Source organism: Dermochelys coriacea, chromosome 13 (genome assembly GCF_009764565.3).
Source record: "Dermochelys coriacea isolate rDerCor1 chromosome 13, rDerCor1.pri.v4, whole genome shotgun sequence".
Taxonomy (NCBI): Eukaryota; Metazoa; Chordata; order Testudines; family Dermochelyidae; genus Dermochelys; species Dermochelys coriacea.
The window spans coordinates 36,294,276-36,315,696 of NC_050080.1; the positions used below are offsets into that span (position 1 = coordinate 36,294,276).

The 21,421-nt window shown below is 41.6% G+C and overlaps 1 protein-coding gene and 2 pseudogenes across 1 annotated transcript; 2 read left to right on the forward strand and 1 right to left on the reverse strand.

Moving 5' to 3' along the window:
• The window catches only part of LOC119841836, a 362,869-nt pseudogene that overhangs the window by 6,437 nt on the left and 335,011 nt on the right, over window positions 1-21,421 (forward strand).
• Window positions 1,584-6,368, reverse strand: LOC119841835 (annotated as a pseudogene).
• LOC119841619 (olfactory receptor 10A7-like) lies at window positions 11,918-15,011 on the forward strand. Its single transcript, XM_038369177.2, is given in 4 exon segments — window positions 11,918-12,093; window positions 12,095-12,680; window positions 14,607-14,716; window positions 14,969-15,011. Coding segments are annotated over 4 exon segments (915 nt in total).

A 21,421-nucleotide genomic window follows, 5' to 3' on the forward strand; every position in this document is an offset into this window, starting at 1 on the left:
AAAGTATCTTGTCTCCTCATTCGTCATTTTGGTCAGGTGCCAGCAAGGTTATCCTAGCTTCTTAACCCTTTACAGGTGAAAGGGTTTTGCCTCTGGCCAAGAGGGATTTTATAGTTCTGTATACAGAAAGGTGGTTACCCTTCCCTTTATATTTATGACACATGTTCAGTAATTATTCAGGACAGTTATGAGACACCTTGAGACACCTTTCCTTTCTGATGTTTTCTTCTTCTTTCCATAAGAATGGAAGGTAGAAGGAGAGAATGAAGAGGATGGATTTGAAACTCTTGTCTTCAAATATCATTCTGACGAGTACCCAACACATAAAAAAGTAACCTCTCCTTCTACCTAATGCTGTGATATTTATCGCAGACAGCAAGATCTCCTTTAATGCTCTTGAGGGGCATAAGAATTACTGAGCTGGAGAGCTAATAATTGTTTTGTTTTGAAGATTGAGTAAACAGCAATTTTAATTAAAATTGTAACCTCAGATGAAGCAGCCTTGCAATAGCTAGTCCATTATGAGAGGTCTCTAGTGGATGCAGAGAGTAGGCTGCAGCATGAAATCCTCACTGAAACATGCCAACACCACTGTATTCCTGCTGTACTTGTGAAAAACACTTAGGCATTTCATTAGCTTAACACAAGAATAATCCCATTTAATTTAGGCATAGAATGCCCCACATGCATAAGAGTCAGTAGAAAGGCCTACCCAGTGAGTGTGTAACCCACTGCCTGCTTTGTGTGGCACTCTGTCCCCATCTAGTAGCACCTAGACCATCTAGAGATTAATGAGTTTGCTACAACCTTAGTTAAGAGGCATATGGCTTTTAACTCCTGCATTAGAGACTCATGCACTTCGCTTCAGAGGTCCCAAGTTCAATTCTGCCTGCTGATGACCATGATCTGTTGGTATTACACATGCAAAACTGTTATTTTGTTTAATGTATTGTATGAAAATATGTGAGCTTTCAACTCAATTCCCACCCATGCTTGAGTATGGGAAGAGGATTTTTTCAGGTTGACTCCTTGGAGCAAAAAGAAATATATTATTTTATGGTTATAAAATGATTTTGTATCTTTTGATGCATTATAGTTCCAGAGATCATTATCTCTCTCTCTCTCTCTCTCTCTCTGACTGACACTAATACTAAAACAAAGAGACATTTGAGATGTGCCGATAACGCCATTAACATAAAAGAGTTTGTTGACTTTTTAACTGCTGCAGTACCATAGAACTTAAAGATTGTACAAGCAATATCTCTGCTCCACATTTGCATCAGAGAAATTATGGAGTGACAATGAAGAAACTCCTTAAAGAAAGAGGGCTCATCTAGACGAGGAAAATTCACACTAGTGTAACTGCATTAAGATTCATGCCAATACAGACTTCTCAGTAGACACAAAGGGACAACGATATAAGAGAGAGAGAGAGAGAGAGAGAGAGAGAAGACAATCTGGTTGAATATGTGGAAAAGGTTGGTTTACCTTTCAGATGGGTGTACAAGAGCCCAAGTCTCTGACATAACCTTCATTCATTGCTTTGGAAGCCAGGATATAGGATACAGCACAACCAGATTTCTTCATTGACAGAACCAAAGCTCAAGAACCAGGGGTCATCAAATGAAATTAATAGGCAGCAGGTTTAAAACAAACAAAAGGAAGTCTTTCTTCACACAACACACAGTCAAGCTGTGGAACTCTTTGCCAGAGGATGTTGTGAAGTCCAAGACACTAACAGGGCTCAAAAAAGAATTAGGTAAGTTCATGAAGGATAAGTCCATCAACGGCTATTAGCCAGGATGGGCAGGGATGTTGTCCTTAGCCTCTGTTTGCCAGAAGCTAGGAATGGGGGATGGATCACTTGATGATTGCCTGTTCTGTTCATTCCCTCTGAAGCACCTGGCATTGGCCACTCTCAGAAGAAAAGATAATGGGCTAGATGGACCTTTGGTCTCACCTAGTATGGCTGTTCTTATGTTCTCTTTGCTCCAAGAACTTGTCAAAGGTCAGATGTATTATTCAGAGTGGGTGTCAGAGACCCAAAAGTGAATATTATTGGTTTAAAATGCATGCTCCTTGCTAAAATATTGAACAGCTCAGTCTGACCTGCCATTCAGATCAAAAAGAAAAGGAGTACTTGTGGCACCTTAGAGACAAACAAATTTATTAGAGCATAAGCTTTCGTGAGCTACAGCTCACTTCATCGGATGCATTTGGTGGAAAAAACAGAGGAGAGATTTATATACACACACACAGAGAACATGAAACAATGGGTTTATCATACACACTGTAAGGAGAGTGATCCAGGATTTCCAGGTTTATGGATCTTGGGTAGCAGATAGAATACCCCAGGTCGGGGCTCCAGGGGTGTGTCTGTGCGGATTTGTTCTTGTGCTTTTTCAGGGAGTTTCTTGAGCAAATGCTGTAGTTTCTTTTGGTAGGAAGATGATGTCTGTCTGTATCTGTGCGTGTTTTTTCATGAAGTTGACAGATTTCCACTCTATACGGCTAAATTCAGTGCCTTGCATAATCACAGGTTTCAGAGTAGCAGCCGTGTTATTCTGTATTCGCAAAAAGAAAAGGAGTACTTGTGGCACCTTAGAGTTTATTTACAAATTTATTAGAGCATAAGCTTTCGTGAGCTACAGCTCACTTCATCGGATGCATTTGGTGGAAAAAACAGAGGAGAGATTTATATACACACACACAGAGAACATGAAACAATGGGTTTATCATACACACTGTAAGGAGAGTGATCCAGGATTTCAGATCAAGTTAACATTGGGGTTTTTTTATTCCCATTGTAACAAAGACCATTAACAATTATTTTATTCAATTATTATACAGGCAGAAAAGGAAGGAGACAGTTAAAATATTTGAAACTTATAAAGTTAATGATCATTTCATTTCAACAATCCCCCTTTTCTCATTGTCTTTACTTTTTAGAGGGTCAGCATTCTTCAATTGAAAAATGTCTCACCTAAATGACAAATGGTCTTTTTTTAAATTAAAACTTTTAACAAAAACTTGCTGACTGTCAATTATTTTTCTTATTTTTGTCAAATATTTTATAAGATTTGTATTCACATTTTAGAAACAAGTCTTTTTTTATATATATATATATATAGTTTTAATGAAAAACTATCACCAAGTTTGAAAACTTTAATTTCCTGCACAATTGATCCTATTTCAATCATTTTTTATTTATGAAATCTTCAAAACTTTTATTCTTTATTCACTTACAACTCGATTTTTCTGTAAACAACAAAAACTTGAAAATTTTTATAACTTTTAAAATCTAAATATTGGGGATTGTGTGTGAAAAAGTTCCAAAAATAAATGAAAATGGTGGCGGAGCGGGGAGTTATATTTTAGTTTTAATGGTCAAATCCCCAAATGGAGTAACCAACAAAGATTAATTAAAGTCATCTGCTGGGGATATGGTACATAAAATCATTTATAAAGGAAATCCCTGCAGTGACAGTCTCTGTAGATTATTTTAAAAGCTCTTACTAGGGCAATTTTTCATACTAGATAGTGTTGTAATAGATGATCTTGGATTGTTTTTTGAGCCCATGCTTTTAAAATTACAGCAGTGTTGTAATGGTGGAGTTGTCAGGGTAGCTGAAACAGATGAAGAGGGATTCATCACTGATATGGATAACACGAAGATCCAGGTATTATGGTGGAGCTGGTTGTGATGCCATAGTTATGATGGTGGTATGGATTTCATTTTGACAGAGGAAAGAATAATGGAGTTCTGCCATTCCTGTGTTAATTAAAAATAAACAAATGTGTAAAATAAAGTTGGGAGAATGCAGGAATGTTTGGTTTGTTGTTTTCGTCATTTGAAGTTTAGGGATGTTCCTAATAAAAGTTCTAAAAATTGCTGCCTCATAAGATTCCAATGGGGAGTTAGGCTCGTAACTTGCTTCGCTGTTTTTAAAAAAACCTGCCAGGTGCCTATCTGCATCCTTAGGCGCCTAACTACCTTTGAAAGCCTGGATCACAATTCTTATTAATGTTCATGGGGAACAAGCCTCCTAACTCCCTTAGGCTCATTTGAAATCCCAGCCAGCATGCTTCTGGATCAGGATAAGTCACACCTAGTGATGTTGTGGAAGGGCTCAGTGTCTGAATAAATGGTATGGACAGCCTTGCTGATGAAGCTCACCACTTCTCCTCCCACCTCCTCCATCAACCAGTTCATTCTTCAGACTTAAACCAGTTGCCAAGTGACCCCAGAAAAAGAATGTCCAGAGACAGGTGGCAACATCACCCCATCCAATTTAATTAACAAAAACAAGTATCTAATGGTTCCACTTATTTGCAGTTGATGCAACTCACATTTTAGATACTTACTACAGTAACTTTGCGATCTTCTCAGAAGTCATGAAAACCTCTAACCATATCTACTAGGTCAAACACACAGTATGTACCAGCTTCCTTGTCTCCAACTTTAATTGATTGCATACACAGATTTATCTAACCGGTACAGTTATACTTTTATAATGTTACACCTGCTTTGAAAAACTTACAGTAAAGGACTCTGAAAACAGACCAGACAGATTCTGGTCCAGTGACTGAATGTCATACATCATACACGCCATTTCATGTCACCCTCCATAAATGAACTCATGAAAGCCACAGAGTTCCTGACAGCTTTTCTCAGGGCCTCCATGACTTCTTTGTTTCTCAGGCTGTAGATGAGGGGGTTGGCCAGGGGAGTCAGGATGGTGTAGAAGACAGAGAACACTTTGTAAGCTCTCGCAGCATCTTGGTTTTTGGTAAAATATACACAATGATTAGCATGCCATAGAAAGTAGAAACCACAATAAGGTGAGAGGAGCAGGTGGAAAAGGCCTTTTGCCTCCCAGTGCTAGAAGGGATTCTCAGGATGGCAGTTATGATACAAACATAGGATGTTAGGGTTAATAGAAATGGTGGTAAAGTGAATTGGAAGGAGCCCAAGAAGGTCACAAGTTCCATCTGGTGGGTGACACTACAGGAGAGTTTTATCACTGGGGTGAGATCACAAAAGAAATGGTCCATTTCATTGGGGCCACAGAAAGTTAATTGTAACATTAAACATATTATTATGGTGACAACCAAAAATGCACTTAGCCAAGACCCAGCTGCTAGGTGAAGGCAGAACCTGTCATTCATATGGGTTGAATAATGCCGTGGTTTACGTATCGCTAAATACCGATCATAAGACATTGCAGCTAGCAGGTAACATTCTGCACCTACTAGAGAACCAAAGAAATATAATTGTACCAAGCAGCCTCTAACAGAAATGGTTCTGTCCCCTGTCAGAAGACTGGGCGGCATCCTGGGCAGGATGGTGGAGGTGTAGCAGGTCTCCAAGAAGGACAAGTTCCCCAGGAAGAAGTACATGGGGGTGTGAAGGTGCTGATTAGCCACAACTAGCACAGTGACGAGGATGTTCCCAGCCAAGGTCACAATGTAGATCACTAGAAACAACAGGAAGAGAAGGATCTGCAATGCAGGTAGATCCCCAAATCCCAGGAGGAAGAATTCTGTGATGGCCGTTTGGTTTCTCCACTCTGTGTTTGCCATTGTCATATCTAGGAAACACAAACAAATCCAAAAATACAACTTGAAGAGAATAAACGTAAACCACACCTTCTTTTAAATTCCTGAAATGTTCAAAACTCATCATTCCCTGCTAATTACCTTTCCAACAGTTGGATCAAAACCCTAGACCATTGCATTTCTTTGCCTGGTATCTCTCATTTTGGAACCAATCGTGCATATTCTGCCATCCAAATGACACCAGTAAAAGATCAAATAATGGCTCAGGCTACCCAACTTAGAGCTGGTTGGGAAATTGCTTTTTTTTTTCCCCTGGAAAAAAAGGATGAAAAAAAAATGTTTTCATCTACAATTTTTGCTCATTGTTTTCAGTGTTTGGGGTTTTGGTTCTTCAAAAGGAAAAAAAAACCAGAAAATTTAGCAGAATATGGAAATGTTCACAAAATATTTCATTTCATTTAAAAGGCCATTTTGCTTCAAATAGATGCTCCTCAGTGAAAAAGTTTTCACTAGCAGTATCATAGAATATCAGGCTTGGAAGGGACCTCAGGAGGTCATCTAGTCAAAGTAGGACCAATCCCCAATTTTTGCCCCAGATCCCAAACAACCCCCTCAAGGACTGAACTTACAACCCTGGGTTTAAGCCGGCCAACGCTCAAACCACTGAGTTATCCCTCCCCCCTCTATACTTGGAGACCTAAGTGTTGTCATAACAGTTCAGATTATTTGCTTACCTTCTGTCATGCACTAAATATAGGCGCAGAAAAATGCTTCCCTTCAGTGAAGAGCCCACTGCTGATGATGTTCATTATTTGATATTTTGGGGGACTCTCTTATTGCTCGTCAGCGGTTTTCACTCTTGTAGGCGCTGTGATATGATTGTGATTGGTGCGTGATAGAACAGAATTACCTGAATAGAAGTGACAAGGATAACACCAACATCTGTGTAACGCCATTGTCAGGGATTTAGTCCCGCTCCCCACGAGGGACATGTCTCAGAACGTTGTCAGGGGTTACAAATGCTGAATCACATATGCTCTTAGCTTTCTGGTGCTGGGCCGAGTGTAGGCGCTGTCCCTGGCTTTGGGACTCCAGGTGCAGACCTTTTGTCTGACACACCTCTGGCCAGTGAGGACCCCAGGTCCAGTTGCCCAGGCTCTGAAACTAGCGCCAGCTCCTTAGGCCTCCCAAGCAGCTTTTGTGCATTCCCCACAATGCCTCTAAAGGTGTGAGCCTGGTTTACAGTGAGAGCCAGCAGATGCACAGACAGATTTTGTTCAAGTTTCTAAAACCCCATTGCTCTTTACTTAACAGCACGAGAGATACACAGAGTTACATAAAATATTCCACACACCCATCCACATTTCCCTGCCTCAGCTTTCTCCCCACTCTGGAGAGTTCTCTGGGCTTGGGAGACACCCTTTGGGTGTACAGGATCCTTTGCTGGCAGCTCATGACTTCTCTACCCCAGCCAGCCTTCTCTGACTTGGCTAGTATGCAACTAAACAGGACTCCCCACTACAAAAGTTTTTCTCTCGCTTCTCCTCTTCTACCCAAAGCTTCGTCTTCCTGTCTTAGCAAGTGTCTTGAATGTATATGTCCCCCTACCAAAACCTGGTTCTTTTGTTCTGCTCCTAGTGTTTTTTCCAAATCCTCCATCACCAGATCCCCCCTCTGCCCCTCCCCCGCAACAATCTGGAGGAAGTAGCTTCTCCAAGCACAGCCCACTTCCTCAGCATACCAATTGTTGAGTCAGAGTTCAGCCATCAAGATTAACTGCCCTCCATAGCCTGGTAGGTACATCCTTCAGCCCGTGCCAGCAAGTGGTGGGGTCCGCATCCACTTAGAGGCATTCCCAGATACAGCAACTTCATAGCATCAACCAGAATTCATAAATTATACAGATAAATTCCCCAAGTCATGACAGCCATAAATCACGACAGTATCATGGTGTATGCAAATTTGGCCATATAAATATCTGTTTGTTTTGGAAATCCAACTACATTTCACTTTCAGGTGAGAAAATATTTCAAGCTGATACTGTATTGCACACAGAAAAATTTTCTTTTATTGCTGGGTGCCGCAGGAATTAATTTGGGGAAGTTCCAAAGGCCTGTGTTTTGTAGGAGGTCAGACTAAATGTTCACCATGGTCCCTTCTGGCCTTGGAATCTATGAATGGTTGTATTTTTATTTCCTGATCTGTTTCTACAATTTCAAATAGGAAGAGGGGGAAAAGATTGCTTTACCTTGAAGATTGATCTGCATGATCTTGAATCTCTGATATAACCTCTTCAGTCAGTATTTTGGAGAGCTGGATGCAGGTTGCACTCTCGATCATCAGTCACCATCTTTTGCACTTGTTACTATTACCAATAGTAACTTTTACAATTTTGATTACAATTGTAACCTCAGATGAAGCAGTATTGCAATAGTTAGTCCATTATGGGAGGTCTCTTGAGAATGTAGAGAGTAGGCTGCAGCATGAAATCCTCACTGAAACATGCCAACACCACTGTATTCCTGCTATGCTAGTAAAAAACACGGATGCATGTCATTATCTTAACACACAGGTAATCCCATTTAATTTAGGCATAAAATGCCCCACATGCATAAATCAGTAGAAAGATCTACCAAGTGAGTGCATAACCCACTGCCTGCTTTGTGTGGCACTCTGTCCCCATCTAGTGGCACCTAGACCATCTAGAGATTAATGAGTTTGCTACAACCTTAGCTAAGAGGCGCATGGCTTTTAACTCCTGCAGTAGAGACTCATGCACTGAGCTTCAGAGGTCCCGAGTTCAATTCTACCTGCTTATGATGGTGATGTGTTGGTATTACATGTGCAAGACTGTTAGAATCATAGACGATTAGGGTTGGAAGAGACCTCAAGAGGTCATTTAGTCCAATCTCCTGTTCAAAGGAGGACCAACATCAACTAAATCATCCCAGCCAGGGCTTTGTGAAGCTGGGCCTCATAAATCTCTGAGGATGGAGATTCCACCACCTCCCTAGGTAACGCATTCCAGTGCTTCACCACCATTGTAGTGAAATAGTTTTTCCTAATATCCAGCCTAGACCTCCCCCACTCCAATTTGAGACCATTACTCCGTATTCTGTCATCTGCCACCACTGAAAACAGCCTAGCAACATCCTCTTTGGAACCACCTTGAGGTAGTTGAAGGCTACTAGAAAATCCCTCCTCACGCTTCTCTTCTGCAGACTAAAGACCCCCAGTTCCCTCAGCCTCTCTTAAGTCATGTGCCCCAGCCCCCAGATAATTTTAGTTGCCCTCCACTGGACTCTCTCCAATTTGTCCACATCCCTTCTGTAGTGGGGAGACCAAAACTGGACACAATACTCCAGGTGTGTCCTCCCCAGTGCTGAATAGAGAGAATTGTTCCTGTGTTTAATGTATTGTCTGAAAATATGTGAGTTTTCAACTCAATTCCCACCCATGCTTGAGATTGTGGGGCTCTGGAGGGGAAATCAACCTCTGTAGACTTCACCATCCCCGTTAGAAATTAAAAGCAGTTGAGCTTCATACGTGGCCTTGAAAAATCCCACCCTCAGTATTATAGGGACAGATTTATTGTAGGGTTATGTTTATAAATACAAAGTTGTCATGCAGACTCTAGTGTAACAGAGTGGGGCTCTTTAACTCTACCTAGGAGCTAGACCCTGTACAGCGGTTTACCAGCCTGCTGCTGCTTCTGAACTGGCACGGCTGGTACTTTAGTTCAATCAGTACACACACGTTTTTAGATCCAGAGGTCTTATGATCAGTTCCCCAAGATGACCCAGCCAAGGATGCCCTAACACTCGATTAAGAGGAGCCGTAGAAGTAGATAGTTTGAAGAGATGAAAGTTATGTCATGTTTACAGAATGTTTGCACTGCAGCTGGAGGTATTATTTCCAGTTCAGGCAGACATACCCCCACTAGGTTTGACTGAGCTAGCATGGTAAGGTAGCAGTGTAGCAACAGCAGTGGGGGCAACAGGGTGGGCTGCCTGTCCTGAGTACATCGCTAGGGTCTCGGTGGGATTCTGCTTGCCTGTGCTGCTGAAGCTACCCTTGTCTTTTTAGCCGGCTTGCTTGATCAAACCTAGTGCAGGTATGTCTAACCCAGCTATCGTGTAGACTACCCATAGGTAGAAGTGGAACTTGTAAGGATGCCTATCAAAGACTATTAGGGAAATTACAGTCTAAGAAAGCAAGAAAAAAGCAGAGCGATGGAAGATCACGAGAAGGATGTTAGACATATTTGGTCAATTTTTTTTTATTTTATTAAATTTGCTATTGTGATATTCCTACCCCCTCACACACATATCTATACTCTCTAGACAGTATCAGCAGAGGTAGGCATGGAGTCAACTTCTAAACTCAAAGGGAAAATTAAGGAGTGAGAAGAACTTCTAACTCAAGGGATGTCTTTGTTTTTATTAGATAGATGAGATGACAGCCCAAGTAACTTGAAGCAATAACTCACCAGACCATGAAGATAAATTTAGTGGTGTGATCAGACATATTTTCTGATCATGTGTTGATTTCTGGTAAAGCTTCCCAGTCTTTCTTTGGAGATTTGCTTTCTTCTCTCCTTTATGTTTCCTTGGGCCAGGATGCACACTTGGCCATCGCTTGGTATCGTGATCTTTTACTCTGACTGACTCCTCATAGAATTGATGTTATATTTTTCATTGTTAATTGCTTCCTCCAAAGATAGCAGTCCTTTCCCTCTGTCACATCATTGGATGTACAACCTCTCTACATCTTGCTTGATATTCATAATTGTATGCAGAACCATGGTTTTATATTGTTATTGTTATTATTATTATTGTTGTTGTTATTATTAATAGTAATAATAATAATAATAATGTAATTATTATTGAGTGCATTAGTGCAGGGGACTGGGCTAGATGACCTCTCAAGGTCCATTCAAGTCCTATGATTCTATTTTCTGTGACCTAATTCACTTACCTTTAATACTTGGGATTGGCCATACTGCCAAAATCAAATATAATGCAACAGCAGATCCTACCCAAAGACAAACACACAAAGACACAGTCACATACACACAGAAAGAAACACAACCAATCACACACACACACACACACACACACACACACACACACACACACATGGATTGCCAATCCCAGTCATTCAAAAATCATGAGTCAGTCCCCCAAAATCTCATGAGGTTGGTTGAAAATCATGAGATACACAAAAACCAAACAGAACTTGGGGGGTGCTTTTTATTTTCATTCTTGTTTCTGAGCCTTTCAGTGTATAGAATCATAGAAGATTAGGGTTGGAAGAGACCTCAGGAGGTCATCTAGTCCAATCCCCTGTTCAAAGCAGGACCAACTCCAACTAAATCATCCTAGCCAGGGCTTTGTCAAGCCAGACCTTAAAGACCTCTAAGGATGGAGATTCTACCACCTCCACCTTTCTGTTGATGCAGTGACAGACTTTATATGAGCTTGTCTAGAAGGAGAGAGCTGGGCTGTACAAGACGCACATTTCTGGGGGGAAGTCGGGGACCAGGAATTTGCTGGCATTCTGCAGTGTAATTCAAGAGTGGCTGGTTATAGCAGTCGTACAATATAGCTGGGAATGATTTACATGCTGGAGCTTGTGTGTGAACAGACTAGGTGTGTTGGCTTTCACAGTGAAGCAGTGTAAAATGCACCCCAGATTGGAGAATGGAGGGGACACAGTTGTTCAACAGTACTGATTGTACCCTGGGGACTGTCATGGTAGCAAATATGTATACTGAATTTAGAATTTGGGATTGTAAAAATTGTCTAAGGCAGTTGGGTGCTCATATACCACTGTGAGGAGATAGAACACCAAAGAAGATGAAAAAATTCTGATGGCACCAGCCAGGTGTGTGGATAAAAAAAGAACCTGCTTGAACTCTCATAAGAGGAGATGGGTTACCAGAATTAAAATGAATTTATATAGTGGAAGTATCAGACATTCAGACTGCTGGGAGCCAAATACATGGTTGGTTAAAATGTCAAGATACTGGAAAGTTCACCTTTCTGATCTGGGGTCTTGATCCACCTGTTGGGAAAGTAAATAGCCCAGCAGTTGAGTAAAGAACCCAGATCCCAGAAGAGAGGTGAGGATTTTGGTATTCCTGGGATTAAATAAAAGATACTTGGCTAAAATTTAAAAGTATCTCCTTAAATTTAAATGGCTGAGTTTATTTTCTTTCCCCTAGATTCAATCAGTGACAAACACTGAAAGGGGAAATCAATCGATAATCACAGGATTCATCTTCCTGGGATTTGAGAATATTCAGGAACTGAAGGTTCTTCTCTTCCTGGTATTTCTAAAGATCTACATTGTGACCATGACTGGAAACATGTTCATCATTGCTCTAGTTATGGCTGATCAGCACCTTCACACCTCCATGTACTTCTTCCTGGGAAACTTGGCCTGCTTGGAGACCTGCTACACCTTCCCCATCCTGCCCAGGCTGCTGGCCAGTCTTCTGATGGGGGACAGAACCATCTCTTTCATGGGCTGTATTACAAATGTATTTTTTTGGTTCTTTGGCAGCTGCAGAATGTTACCTCCTCACAGCAATGTGTTATGATCGGTATCTGGCAATATGTAAACCACTGCATTATGCAACCTTTATGACAGCCCGGTTCTGCCTTCAGCTCACAGCTGGGTCTTGGATAAGTGCATTTCTGGCTATTAGCATAATAGTATCATTCATGTCACAGTTAACTTTCTGTGGCCCCAATGAAATTGACCATTTCTTTTGTGAGCTCACCCCAGTGGTAAAACTCTCCTGCAGTGACACCAACGTGGTAGAATTTGTAGCATTCCTATTTACCTCCATTTTCACTCTGCCCTCATTTCTATTAACCATTATCTCTTATGTTATTATTATAGCCACCATTTTGAGACTCTCTTCCATCACTGGAAAGCAAAAGGCATTTTCCACCTGCTCCTTTCACCTCATAGCTGTTACAATGTTCTGTGGGACAATAATGATTGTCTATGTGTTACCAAAAAACAACACACATAGAGATTTAAACAAATTGTTTTCTGTCTTCTACACTGTCTTAACTCCTATGGTCAATCCCCTTATATATAGCCTGAGGGTATGTCTACACTCTAAGAAAGTCTAAGAAAGCAAGAAAAAAGCAGAGCGATGGAAGATCACGAGAAGGATGTTAGACATATTTGGTCAATTTTTTTTTATTTTATTAAATTTGCTATTGTGATATTCCTACCCCCTCACACAGACCTGGGTCCCTGAAGCTTAATTACATTTGCCTTGTGTCAAATATCAGAGACCCTTTCACACTATATTACTGGTCTCTGCACATTTTCAGCTAGCACTACCCTCCTCAGCCTCAGAGCGACATTTACCCAGATCAGAGGCCACAAACAAGGTCAAGTCAGCCACCTAATCTGCACAGGCCTGAAGCTGGGCTATTCTAAGAAGACAAAGGGAGTTAGGAACCCAGTTCCCATTATTGAGCACCTGTCATAAACATACAGCTAAAGGTAGCATAAAATGCCTGTAAAGGGTTAAGAAGCTCAGATAACCTGGTTGACACCTGACCAAAAGGACCAATAAGGGGAGAAGATACTTTCAAATCTGTGTGGGGGAAGGTTTTTGCTTTGTCTCTTTGTGTGTGTTCTCTCAGAGACAAAGAGAGAGACTGAGCAAGTAATCTAGCTCCTACTGAATGATATGTCTAACTTACAGAAATAGTAAGTAATAGCAAGGAAATGCGTTAGAGTACCTTTCGTTTTAGCTTGTGAATTTTCCCTGTGCTAAGAGGCAGGTTTATATCGGTTTTTTTAACTTTAAAGTTTTGCCTAGAGGGGAATCCTCTGTGTTTTGAATCTTATTACCCTGTAAAATTACCTTCCATCCTGATTTTACAGAGGTGTTTCTCCTACTTTTTTTTCTTTATAATAAAGTTCTGTTTTTTAAGAATCTGATTGGTTTTTAGTGTCCTAAAAATCAAGGGTCTGGTCTGTGCTCACCTGCTTTACCTATTTGGTTGGTAGATTATTCTCAAGCCTCCCCGGGAAAGGGGGTGAAGGGGCTTGGGGAGATATTTTAGGGAAACAGGAACTCCAAGTGGTCCTTTTTCCTGAATCTTTGTCTAACTCACTTGGTGGTGGCATCAGTACCCATTCAAGGAGAAGGAAGGATTTGTACCTTGGGGAAGTTTTTAACCTAAACTGGTAGAAATAAGCTTAGGGGGTCTTTCATGCAGGTCTCTACATCTGCACCCTAGAGTTCATAGTGGGGAGGGAACCTTGACAGCACCTAACTCCATTTAACTCTTTGGGGCACCTAACTAACTGGAGATCTTTTGAAAACCCTAACTTTCAGCAGGCTTTAAAGTCTTTGTGGTGGTTTCCCTGAATTTTGCCCCCAATGCATACGGTGATCCCCACCCATCATCATCAATACCTCATTGCTGGAAAGGATTATGACCAGCGCTGGTTGTCAATTGGAAAGACTTATAGGAAAAATTGTTTTTTTCACATTTTATATTGAAAATCATTATCCAAAATTTTCCTGTTAGAAAAATTTAATTTCTCTGAGTTTTCTGGGTTTATTGTTGTTTGGATGGTTGGTTTTCCCTCCCCATCCCCTCCTGTCCCTTTCTCTTGTCTCATCTTCTTCTTTCCATGCCCCGCCACCCCCACATTTCCCCTTTTTTTCCATTTTCCATTTTGCCACTGAAAAAGGGGAGTTGGGAAAGAGAGGGGAAAAGCGGGGAAATAAAAAGAAGGAAGAGAATTAAAAAAATAGTTTTCAATTTAATTGAAAGAAAAGGAAAATTATATAGCTATATATTCACCAAAATTACCAATTTAGAAAAAAGGACAATTTTTCAACAACAACAAATTTCAGCCCTCTTTAATAATTAATATAGGTCCCTACTCCATGGGTGCTCCGGGGATGGACCATCCATGGAGAAAAAAATACCGGGTGCTTCGCACTCACTGGCAGCCAAGCTCCCCCCACTCTGACCCAAACTCCTTCCTCTCCCTCCCAGTGTCTCCTGAATGCGGCAGAACAACTGTTCAGCAGCGCGTGGGAGGCACAGGAAAGGAGGGGGAGGTGTGCGGACAAGGTGCACTTGGGGGATGGGGTGGAAATAGGCAGGTAAGGGGCGGGTTGGGGGTAGGGTCTTGGGGGAAGGAGTGGAGTCGGGGTGGGGCTGGAGGTGGAGCAGGGATGGGAAGAGGCAGGGTGGAGGTGGGGGATTAGGGGAAGTGGTGGATTGGGGGCAGGGCCTGGGGCTAAGCCGGGGTTATTTATCCTAAATAAATTAGCTCAGATTCTCTGAAATCTTCTAAAAGCCACAAGTTTCCTGGCAGCTTTTCTCAGGGCCTGCTTGACCTCTTTGTTTCTTAGGCTGTATATGAGAGGATTTATCAAGGAAGTAAAGACCTTGTAGACGACAGAGAACACTTTGTGTAGGTCTCCCATCAGGTTATGTTATGACAAGATATATGCATTAGAGTCCCATAGAAACTTGTCACCGCAATAAGGAGCAAGTGGAAAAAGCCTTCTACCTCCCAGTGGTGGAAGGGATCCTCAGGATGGTAGTGATGATATGAACATGGGATGTCACAGTTAATAGAAACAGGGGAAGGATGTCACTGACAGAGAGTATGAAAGCCAGAAGTTGAATCAGGTGGGTGTCGCTGCAGGACAATTTTATCATTGGTGTGAAGTCACAAAAGAAATGGTTAATTTCATTGGGGCCACAGAAAGTTAAAGGTGACATTAGAAATATTATTATGCTAATAGGTAGAAATGCACTGAATGAAGACCCAGCTGCTAGCTGAAAACACAACCTGCCATTCATAAGGATTGCATAATTCAGGGGTTTACATATCACTAAATACCGGGCATAAGACATCATGGCTAGGAGATAACACTGTGTACACACAAGGAATCCAAAGAAATATAATGGCACAATACAGCTGCTAACAGAAATGGTTCTGTCTCCAGTCAGGAGACTGGCCAGCACCCTGGGCAGGATGATGGAGGACTAGCAGGTCTCCAGGCAGGACAAGTTCCCCAGGAAGAAGTACATGGGGGTGTGAAGTGCTGATCAGTCATAACTAGAGCAGTGATGAGCATGTTCCCGGTCACGGTCACAATGTAGATCACTAGGAAGAGCAGGATGAGAAGAATCTGTAGTTCAGGGAGATTCCTGAATCCCAGGAGGATGAATTCTGTGCTGGTTGATTGATTCCCCGAATCCATGTTTGCCTGGTACTGCATCTATGGGTTATAAAAGAAACTGGAATTTAGTTTAAAGAACATCATGTTATATTTTGATGCAATATTTTCTATATCTATCCTTTGCTGTCTATATTTCCCCAAATTAGGTCAAGAACGCAGACTAGGAAATTTAGCTTCCTCATCTTTCAACTCGCGGAGTAGATTTAAAAAATTCTGGTATCCTACTTCCTCCAAAAAAAAAAAATCAAACACTTTGCTATTCAGAGACTTGACTACTGCCATGACATTTTAGATCGTCTATTTATCTTCTTATATATTCTACCTCCCAAGCTGAAAAATGCTCCTCTTCAGATGGATTTCCATAGCTTATGGCAGTCACCAGGTGATGTTTTATTGGGTGCATATATAATTAAATAACCCTTGATGCACTTTATGTTCATTACAAATATGTCAGTGTTCTGAATATAGAGGGAACCCTCCTGCAAGCACAAACTGTTGTTCAGTCCGTGACATTTATCTTTACAAGTGATTACATTTTTCAGGGAGAGAGGATAATATGGGCATGGTGATTTTGTGGCTAAGGTACCAACCTGGTAAGCTGGAGAGCTGGGTTTGGATGTCTTTCGCTGTGAAAGGGTCAGGGCGTTACCTTGGACAATTCACTTAGGCTGGGATTTTCAAAGTTGCCTTTGAAAGTAAAAAGAAAAGGAGGTCTTGTGGCACCTTAGAGACTAACACATTTATTTGAGCATAAGCTTTCGTGAGCTACAGCTCACTTCATTGGATGTATTCACTAAGGGACTTAGACACTTCTCTGCCACTTAGGGGCCTAAGTCCAACATTGAGGTGCCACTGAGATCCTCAGGACCCCCACTCTGCCTAACCCTAAAGGCACCTAAAAAGTCTGAAATTGGGATTTTCAACGGAGCTCAACTCCCAGTGAAATTAAACAGAATTCCCATTGAATTCCTATGGTAGGATTTTCCAAACAGCAAGGCAAATTAGGCATCAAACTGCCCTCAAGCGCCTTTGAAAATTTCAGCTTGAATATTTAAAAAAATGATTAATATTCAGGATAAATCCACTTTTGTTTTTACTTGTGTAAAAAAATTCACTACAAAAAATGGAGCAGAGAAGGAAATTTATTTTCTTTTTTTGACCAGCTCTTAATTTTTATTTTTTTTTCTTTTCATGTTGTTCATTCATATTGACTGACATTTTTGAGGCTAGCTTAGTACTTATCTATTGTTGTGGTATCCCTCACCCCTGCATACACATAACCTGCTTAGTCTGAGCAGGACTGGTGAAAACTTTTCCAATAGAAATTTTTTTAAAGGAAAATTGGATTGTCCCATTTATTTGATTTTCCCCAAATTTTGAGTTTTCAGTTTGGGGACAAGAAGGACAAATTTTCTTCTGAAAATTTTGATGAAATCCCCCCCTTCAATTTTTTTGCCGAAAAAATAACGAGACATTTTTTGAACATCTTTAACCTGAATAAGACCCATATAAAGATCCCTTGGGTTTGACCCTACAAATTTTCTTCTCAGCAACAAATTAAATCATATTCACCTTTCATATTGCTTTAGAACACGTTCCACTTTTCTTGGATATTTGCTGATCACCCACTGGTATCTTCAGTTCTACTTTTCTTGCTTTTTCTTGTGATGCCTTCAATCTCTTCCCAGAGTGATGTATTGTCTGCTTTCTGCTGTTGAGAATTTAGGCAGATAATATTTTCCCAGGTGTTTGGTCTTTTAGATGTTCTGATGCATTTTCCTGTATAAGCCTCATATTCTAATTTGCTTCCCCAAGGGCTTCATTAAAATAGATAGATTCATAGATTCATAAATACTAAGGTCAGAAGGGGCCATTAAAAAACCTCACCTATGTCTGAGCTATTGAAGTCCTCAAATCGTGGTTTAAGGACTTCAAGGAGCAGAGAAGCCTCCCTCAAGTGACCCGTGCCCCATGCTACAGAGGAAGGCGAAAAACCTCCAGGGCCTCTCCAATCTCCCCTGGAGGAAAATTCCTTCCCGACCCCAAATATGGCAATCAGCTAAACCCTGAGCATATGGGCAAGATTCACCAGCCAGATACTACAGAAAATTCTTTCCTGGGTAACTCAGATCCCATTCATCTAATATCCCATCTCAGGGGATTTGGCCTATTTACCCTGAATATTTAAAGATCAATTAATTACCAAAATCATGTTATCCCATCATACCGTCTCCTCCATAAACTTATCAAGTAGAATCTTAAAGCAGATAGATCTTTTGCCCCCACTGCTTCCCTTGGAAGGCTATTCCAAAACTTCACTCCTCTGATGGTTAGAAACCTTCATCTAATTTCAAGTCTAAACTTCCTGGTGGCCAGTTTATACCCATTTGTTCTTGTGTCCACATTGGTGCTGAGCTGAAATAATTCCTCTCCCTCTCCTGCATTTATCCCTCTGATATATTTATAGAGAGCAATCATATCTCCCCTCAACCTTCTTTTAGTTAGGCTAAACAAGCCAAGCTCCTTAAGTCTCCTTTCATAAGACAAGTTTTCCATTCCTCGGATCATCCTAGTAGCCCTTCTCTGTACCTGCTCCAGTTTGAATTCATCCTTTTTAAACATGGGAGACCAGAACTGCACACAGTATTCTAGGTGAGGTCTCACCAGTGCCTTGTATAACGGTACTAAAACCTCCTTATCCCTACTGGAAATGCCTCTCCTGATGCATCCCAAAACCGCATTAGCTTTTTTCACAGCCATATCACATTGGCAGCTCATAGTCATCCTATGATCAACCAATACTCCAAGGTCCTTCTCCTCTTCCGTTACTTCTAATTGATGCGTCCCCAATTTATAACTAAAATTCTTGTTATTAATCCCTAAATGCATAACCTTACACTTCTCACTATTAAATTTCATCCTATTACTATTACTCCAGTTTACAAGGTCATCCAGATCCTCCTGTATAATATCCCGATCCTTCTCTGAATTGGCAATACCTCCCAGCTTTGTATCATCTGCAAACTTTATTAGCACACTCCCACTTTTTGTGCCGAGGTCAGTAATAAAAAGATTAAATAAGATTAGTCCCAAAACTGATCCCTGAGGAACTCCACTGGTAACCTCCCTCCAACCTGACAGTTCGCCTTTCAGTAGGACCCACTGTAGTCTCCCCTTTAACCAATTCCTTATCCACCTTTTGATGTTCATATTGATCCCCATCTTTTCAAAAATGTTTCTTTTTCTAGCATGTGCAAGTCATCTTTGAATGCTGGTCCCTCTTCAGAAAATGAAGGCCAGATACATGGATGGAGTAAATCAGCATACATCCATTTACACCATCTGGGGATCTGAATCATTGACCCAATGGAGCTATGGCTGATTTACCCTATCTAAAAAAAGTTGGGGGTATATGATGCAGAGCTTAAAGCTCTACTGTATATTCTGAAAGGTAGTTAGATGCCTTGTTGGATTTTCAGAAATATCTAGGCACCCAACTCCCATTGATATCAATGAGTTTTGGGCACATAGGTGCTTTTGAAAATCCCACTAGGTTCCAAAATACCTTTCAAAATCTGCCCCCTAATTTGCTTATGTGCTTTTAAATAATGTATTAGGTACTTATTTGCATTTTTAGATGCCTAAATACCTCTGAAAGTCTGGCCCTTAGCTGCTTAAGGATAATTGAAAATGAATGGGACTTAGGTTCCTAAATCTCTTAGGCAATTTTGAAAAAAAATTGATTATCTAAGGTCACACAGGAAGCACATGTGAGGGCAGGAAATTGAACCCAGCTCTCATAAGTGTCTGACTAATACTCCAGCCACTGGACCATCCTCCCTCTGTTGTACTGGTGGATGGGGTGAGGGGGATCTTTATGCTCAGGGACAGCAGTCAGTGTCAAGACAGTGTTCAGTGTCAAGAAGGTGTCAAGACGGGAGCAGCGGAAACTCTCTCAAAGTGAGGGGACCACCGGTGCCCAAACCATGGCCTGCCTCCCGGTGCCACCTCTTCCCCCCGAGACTCCACCCCAGTTCCACCCCTCCTCCCTGAGCCCTTGCCTTCGCACCACCCATTCCCCTGAGGTCCTGCCTCCATGCTGCCCCTTCCCCCATAGCCCCACCCCTATGCCACCTCTTCTCCCCAAGACCCTGCCCCCTGCTTGCTCCTTTCCGTCCCCCTTCTGCCCATCGCTCACCCTTACAGCTGGGAAAACGTGGGAGGACTATGCCCTCCCACTTTTAAAAATGATGGGCCCATGGCCCCCTGGCCCCCCTGTGGCACCCCTATGTCAAGAGAGTTCTGTGTGTAGTAAGATGACAAATGGGCACATCCTGGATGTGTAGGCCTTGCTGGAGCCCTCATTTTGGCTAAAAGCATGAACCAAAGTAGGCTGTGAACCAAACCAGGCCTTGTTAGAATAATATCACTAAGTATTGGCTAACCACAATCCTAAGAGGATGGTCATTTATCAGATAAGCATGTGAATACACTCCTAAGAGGATGGTAGAGGAGCACACAGACCCCTCCTAAGATAAGGATGGGATTATGGATAAGGAAGGTTTGTTTGAACTATCAGGTACAAGGTACAAGGACGGTACCTAGAAAGGTGGTGGAATCTCCATCCTTAGAGGTTTTTAAGGTCTGGCTTGACAAAGCCCTGGCTGGGATGATTTAGTTGGGTTTGAGCAGGGGATTGGATTAGATGACCTCCCGAGGTCTCTTCCAACCCTAATCTTCTATGATTCTATGATTCTAACTAATAACATTTGGAATGTAATATGAAAGATATTTGTATCAAATGTACAAAAGGATTGTAGCAGGAGGAGCAGCTTTGTGTTAGCCTAGGGACAACACGATGTTGATTGAGCTGATATCTTGTCACTGGCATACATGTGCTAGCATACTTGTAATCTGCTATATAGAGCACTCAGACCATCCTTTGTTGACAATAAACCTGTCCAAGCTTTCGCCACTGAGCTGAGCCTGTGGTTGCTCTTTATGTTTAAGATCAAAGCTCCAGGAACAGCAGGGAAGCAGCAGGTGGACTGGATGTTCCAGGGTTGATACATTAGGAGGCCAGAACAGAGAATGAGGGAGGGCGTGGAAGAGACATATAGTGTATAGTAATTGGGTCACATATCTTTAAATAGTTTGTTCAATTGCTGTGTCTTTTCAATATAAAGGAACCAGATGTACTCACCATGGTCTGAATAATTGTGTTTATTATGTATGCACAATATGCAAGGTCTAGGAAAATTCAGACACTGCTACTTTGGCTTCTGCAAAATAGAACACAGTGAGCACCATGCTGGAGGGCTCACAGACAATTTAAAGGGATGCGACCCAATTCCTAAGTGCTACTATGAAAAAAAAGAAGCTTGAAGGCGGATGTGGTGACTGATACTGCACTGAATGCCTTTACATTTATCTGTGTACAACAACACCACACTCATGTGGGCCTCCCCGCAGTGCAATTGGGGTATCTGGGAGTAGAATCATGCCCATTGCCTTAAAAAGGGTTGCAGAGCTGTGTCTGGGAGGAGAATGTGCCCTTCAGAATGCTTAGTGAGGGTGATAAGGTAATTTAGCTGTATTCGAGTCAGCAGATCC